The sequence below is a fragment of the Cynoglossus semilaevis genome, chromosome 12 (assembly GCF_000523025.1).
Source record: "Cynoglossus semilaevis isolate Cse_v1.0 chromosome 12, Cse_v1.0, whole genome shotgun sequence".
Taxonomy (NCBI): domain Eukaryota; kingdom Metazoa; phylum Chordata; class Actinopteri; order Pleuronectiformes; family Cynoglossidae; genus Cynoglossus; species Cynoglossus semilaevis.
The window spans coordinates 5,212,376-5,218,575 of NC_024318.1; the positions used below are offsets into that span (position 1 = coordinate 5,212,376).

General features: G+C 42.8%; 1 protein-coding gene across 1 annotated transcript in view; it reads right to left on the bottom strand.

Moving 5' to 3' along the window:
* Positions 1–4,968: 4,968 nt before the first annotated feature.
* six3a (SIX homeobox 3a) overlaps positions 4,969–6,200 on the bottom strand; it is a 4,115-nt gene continuing 2,883 nt past the window's right edge. Inside the window, exon 2 of the mRNA XM_025061037.1 lies at positions 4,969–6,198. Within this exon, the coding sequence (XP_024916805.1) occupies positions 6,013–6,198 (186 nt within the window). The 3' untranslated portion in view covers positions 4,969–6,012. The remainder of the gene's footprint in view (positions 6,199–6,200) is intronic.

Here is a 6,200-nt window from a genome sequence, read left to right on the forward strand (position 1 = left end):
GCCCCCGCCTTCTCCGCCCCCTCCCCCTCCTCCACCTCCCCCAGCCTTCACTCAAACACTGCACCTCCTATAACCTGAGCAGCCCGTACGGGTCGTCATGGCAGCAGCAGGTCCTGTTTGTGACCCTGGAATATTTAATTGTTGAAGTACTTCTGGGTCATGAGACCAGGTGATGTCCTTCAGTCTCTGGGCCCCGGCAGGGCGCTGAGTCAGAGAACAGAGACTCCTGGGTTCGATTCCCAGAGGAACCGCACGCTTGGCGCCAGCAACTGTCAACACAAGAATTTCCCAAGTACGAGATCAAGTTCTATTTTTTTAAGCTTCGTTTGTTTTTGTTTTAATCATCTCATCTAATCTGTTTTGTAATCAAACATTTCCTTTTTTTTCTCACCTGCAAATCAACTGCATTAACAATCATTGTTAATCATCATTGCCCCCCCCCCAAACCCCCCTCTACTATACTATACACACAGGGAGACAAATTTAACAGAATGTTTTTAAACGTTTTAAAAAAAGAATTCTGAAGTTTTTACATCAAAGTTCAGGAAAATGAAAAACCTGTCTGTGGTTCGAGGCCCGTGAGTTCACACAGATGAGTTCACAAACACAGGTGCGGACCCCCGACCCGTCCGGGTCACTGCTGCTGCTGCTGCTGCTGCTGCCGCCGCCTGCGATTCTCCTTCGCTCTGATCAAAGTATCACACACACACAGTACTCCTCACTAACTCCTTTTGTCCTGTGATCCATATCTGAGCTGACAGATCACGAACGAGACCCCCTCCCCTCACCCCCTCACCCCCTCACCCCCCACCATGACCCCGTCCTGAAACACACAGACTCACACATCAGCACTTCTGCTGCTCCACTCTGTCCTACATATGGTACCAGTCCTGAGGTACTGCTGTGTGTACTCCTCCGTCGGTACTGCAGTACTGCTGCCGTTTACTGAACACGTCCATCTTTTCCGGTGAAGTCTGTGAAGTTCACTTCCGCCTCGGTTTGAACCCGTGTAACGACGTCACTGATGACGCCTCGCTTCATTACCGTATAGTCGTGTATTGATGGCCGTGTATCTGCGGCTCCATCTCTCACTCAGACCCGCTCTAATCCTCTTCTCTTCACGAGGGGAGGGAGTGTGTGTGTGTGTGTGTGTGTGTGTGTGTGTGGGGGGGGTAATAAGGGTTTTAAAAAAAGGCTCTAAAACGGTACAGACAGAACCAGGACTACTGGTCCGTAACAGAACCCAACAACAACTGGGAGTGTCTTTATCTGATTTAGCACAGAAGACTCGTTAGAGGAGGGGGAGCTGGGGGGGGGGGGCCCCCAGGCCGTACAAACCACAATACTCTGACGACCCTAAATCAGTAAAAACAGAAATCCGCAGGTTTGATCTTTGAAACGTCACTGTTGTTTCCCGGCTCTGCCGCAGGAGCATTTTCTATGTACTTTGACTTTTCAAAATAAATATATTTTTTTAAATATCTAACGGAGCAGTTTAAAGAACAGACAAGTGACATTAAATGATTCAATTATTAAATTTAAATTTTATATTATTATTCTTTTATATATATACAGTATAAAAGAAGGGTTTGATCTTGACTGATCCTGTGAGTTGACCGTGATCAGCCGTCGTTAATATAGATGTTTATAATTCAATTATCAAGAGGAAAAATTAATAAAACTATTTGATTTTTTTTTTTTTTTTGGTGAAGACTCTCTGCTGACCTTTGGTGGCTCTGACCCCCCCGTGAGAACAAAGCACCAACCATCTGAACTGTCGTTTAGTAGAAGTAGTTCGCACTTCCTGTGGCCTCGGCCCTGCGAATAATTTTCTTTCTTTCTTTTTTTTTTTTTTTTTTAAACTCTCCCGCTGCCGTGGTTCGTCATTCGGACTGACACCTCGGCTCGAACTCAGTGGATCAGCCGCCCAGCAGTGAAGGCCTCAGACGCCGGGCAGAAAAGTAAAGTTTGAAGGGAGGAAAAAAAGAAAAGTGCCGCGGTTCCTCTGAGCCAAAGTGTCAGTCCGACTGTCCGCTGCCAAAGAGCAGACTGCGACTGTTCCCGTGTCTGCGCCACAATCGGAGCTCCAGTCAAACTGCAGCGGCCCCTGCAACAGTGTCTGTCCCGCGGCCAATCTGCCCCAGTGTGGCTCATAATTGGTTGGGGATTTGGGTGAAGAAAAAAAAGGGAGGCTGCAGGAGAGAAAGCCTCTCTTTTTGGAGGAGGAGGGAAATGGTTCTCCTCCGCAGAAGAAAAGCTCTTTTCAGCGGGCCACAATGGGAGACCGGGACGGGGAGGAGTCCCATCGTGATTAGCCCATTTAATGGCGCGTTTACTTAATTTCTACATTCAGTGGCGACGGTAAACAAAGGGAAATAGCACTCGGGTTTTTAAGAGCTGCATGACGGTGAGGTTTGGACAAATGTGTGGCTGAAAACGGAAAATAAATGTTCTGATCCGAGAAGAGAATGTGCAACATCTTCCTTTTTGACTTTCCATTTGGAAAATAACATTTGTTTTTTTTTTGGTATTTAATTCAGAAATAAAAAAATAATAATTTCCTTCTTTTCTCCTCTCTTCTCTGGTGAATCTACGACAGAAGTAAATGTGTTGGTTAGCTTTAAATAAAATGAAAAAAAAATCAGACGTTTGTCTGGATTTTAAAAAACCTAATGGTTTCAGAGAAAACAAAACAAAAATATGATAATTTAAATGAAATAATAATAATAAAAATAATAGCAATAACAGCAGTTATTATTATTACTATTATTGTTATTATTATTATAGTAAATTAAATGTACTCAAAGTAGTACTTTTACGAATTAATCTTCTCCTGGTCCATAAATATTCAGGAAATGTGGTTCAAATATTTCCTTGTATTTTATACATTTAGTGAAAGTTTATCAGGTAGAAAAAAAAATATTAGAAATATTTATATTTGTCTTTTTTAGTTTGTTTTCCCCGCCGCTACTAATACGCTTCAGAATAGTCTGACGTCATAAACACACTACTGGACCTTTAGTTGTGCACAAACACAAACAGCCGTATTTGTGCACAGCTCACCAGGAGTGTATGTTGGCGCGTATTTACTTATTACGTTGAGTGGATTAAAAACAATATAAATAAATATTCGAGCTCAGATGCTGCACATTTTCTTAGCCACTCTTTTATTCTCTTTGAACAAGTGAACCGACAACAATTCAAAAAAAATATTCTGAAATTCACTTCATGCACATGCGACCCGACAACAATGTCCTCGGTGACCTTTCAACCCCCTCACCGTGACCCCGTGTGTTTCCACAGCAAACCCACAAACACTCGTGTTGTACCTGCGCTCTTTCACTCGTTTTAGTTCCACGCACACAGTCCGAACTGTGAACGAGTCACGATCCGTTTCACCAGCGACCTCGGTGCCGGACCGTACCGGACCGGACAGACACACGACATGGACACAGACTGGAAACAAGAATGAATTCTGTATTTGATTCAGAAATGCTACATGAACAAAAACAACCAACGCTGTTCAAACAAGGGGAGCGTTGGGAGAAAGTGAGTGGAGGGGCCGAGGGGTGAGGAGGGGGACGGGGGGAGGACAGACGATATTAATAAATTAGAGAAAGGTCCAACTTCATTCTGTAAAAACATCAGCGCCACTGCGACACTAAAGACGGCCGTAAATCACTTCAGTGTCGGTTTGGACAAATCTTTTATGAAGGAACATCAAGAAAAGTGAGGAGAGAGAAAAGAAGGAGAGAAGGAGAAGGAGGAGGAGGAGGAGAGGAGAGCAATAATTATATACAAGCAAATCTTTCTACAGCTATATTACACAGTGGAGAGCGATCGCGTTTTTCTGGAGATATACATAATTCAATATAAAAATTTGAAAATAAAAAATAAAAATCTGATACAGTCAGAAACCATTCCGACATTTTTTTTCTTTCTTTTCCTTTTTTTTTCTTTGACCATGTAGCCCCAGTGTGACAGGAGTGGACTCAAAAAAGGTGCTTTATATTTATATTTATATATATTTATATATGTCACTGAAAAATGATTGTCTGATGAACACAAAAGAAAAGAAAAGAAAAAAAAACAAAAAAACAAAAAACAAATAAAATTCCCATCTTCTTCGTCACCTTCATCACGTGTTATTCCTTCTGTCGGATGTTGATGTCGATGGAGGAACACAAATAATAATAAAAAATAAAAAATAAAAAAAGAACTCACGCAAAGTCTGTAGCAGTGGTGATGACGTGGGTCTCGGAGAGGAGGGGTCCGTTCAAAGCGCTTTCGAATAATAATAACAATAATAATAATAATAATAATAATAATAATTAAAATGTCGTGCTTTTATCTCTTTTTTATTGGAATATTTGTGTCAGTCGGTCCCGCTGTCATCAGTCCCGTTAGTGTCCTTCGTTCGGGTCCATGTTCCCTGTAAATAATTCTCTCTTTTTTCTTCTTCTTCTTCTTCTGAAACCAGTGTTTGTTTCTTCTCTTCCTATCATACGTCACACTCCGAGTCGCTGGATGTGACCGACAGGATGGACGTGCCCGTGTCCACTCTCTCTGTCATACTGGACACGCTGGTGGTGGGACTGGCCGCCGTGGACGGAGACTCCGCCGAGCTGTGAGGAGTGAGGCCGGCCTCTGACAGCGACCTCATGCCGGCTGCGCCCTTTTATTCTCTTTGAACAAGTGAACCGACAACAATTCAAAAAAAATATTCTGAAATTCACTTCATGCACATGCGACCCGACAACAATGTCCTCGGTGACCTTTCAACCCCCTCACCGTGACCCCGTGTGTTTCCACAGCAAACCCACAAACACTCGTGTTGTACCTGCGCTCTTTCACTCGTTTTAGTTCCACGCACACAGTCCGAACTGTGAACGAGTCACGATCCGTTTCACCAGCGACCTCGGTGCCGGACCGTACCGGACCGGACAGACACACGACATGGACACAGACTGGAAACAAGAATGAATTCTGTATTTGATTCAGAAATGCTACATGAACAAAAACAACCAACGCTGTTCAAACAAGGGGAGCGTTGGGAGAAAGTGAGTGGAGGGGCCGAGGGGTGAGGAGGGGGACGGGGGGAGGACAGACGATATTAATAAATTAGAGAAAGGTCCAACTTCATTCTGTAAAAACATCAGCGCCACTGCGACACTAAAGACGGCCGTAAATCACTTCAGTGTCGGTTTGGACAAATCTTTTATGAAGGAACATCAAGAAAAGTGAGGAGAGAGAAAAGAAGGAGAGAAGGAGGAGGAGGAGAGGAGGAGGAGAGCAATAATTATATACAAGCAAATCTTTCTACAGCTATATTACACAGTGGAGAGCGATCGCGTTTTTCTGGAGATATACATAATTCAATATAAAAATTTGAAAATAAAAAATAAAAATCTGATACAGTCAGAAACCATTCCGACATTTTTTTTCTTTCTTTTCCTTTTTTTTTCTTTGACCATGTAGCCCCAGTGTGACAGGAGTGGACTCAAAAAAGGTGCTTTATATTTATATTTATATATATTTATATATGTCACTGAAAAATGATTGTCTGATGAACACAAAAGAAAAGAAAAGAAAAAAAAACAAAAAAACAAAAAACAAATAAGGTTTGCATCTTCTTCGTCACCTTCATCACGTGTTATTCCTTCTGTCGGATGTTGATGTCGATGGAGGAACACAAATAATAATAAAAAATAAAAAATAAAAAAAGAACTCACGCAAAGTCTGTAGCAGTGGTGATGACGTGGGTCTCGGAGAGGAGGGGTCCGTTCAAAGCGCTTTCGAATAATAATAACAATAATAATAATAATAATAATAATAATAATAATTAAAATGTCGTGCTTTTATCTCTTTTTTATTGGAATATTTGTGTCAGTCGGTCCCGCTGTCATCAGTCCCGTTAGTGTCCTTCGTTCGGGTCCATGTTCCCTGTAAATAATTCTCTCTTTTTTCTTCTTCTTCTTCTTCTGAAACCAGTGTTTGTTTCTTCTCTTCCTATCATACGTCACACTCCGAGTCGCTGGATGTGACCGACAGGATGGACGTGCCCGTGTCCACTCTCTCTGTCATACTGGACACGCTGGTGGTGGGACTGGCCGCCGTGGACGGAGACTCCGCCGAGCTGTGAGGAGTGAGGCCGGCCTCTGACAGCGACCTCATGCCGGCTGCGCCTATTGCTTGGTGCT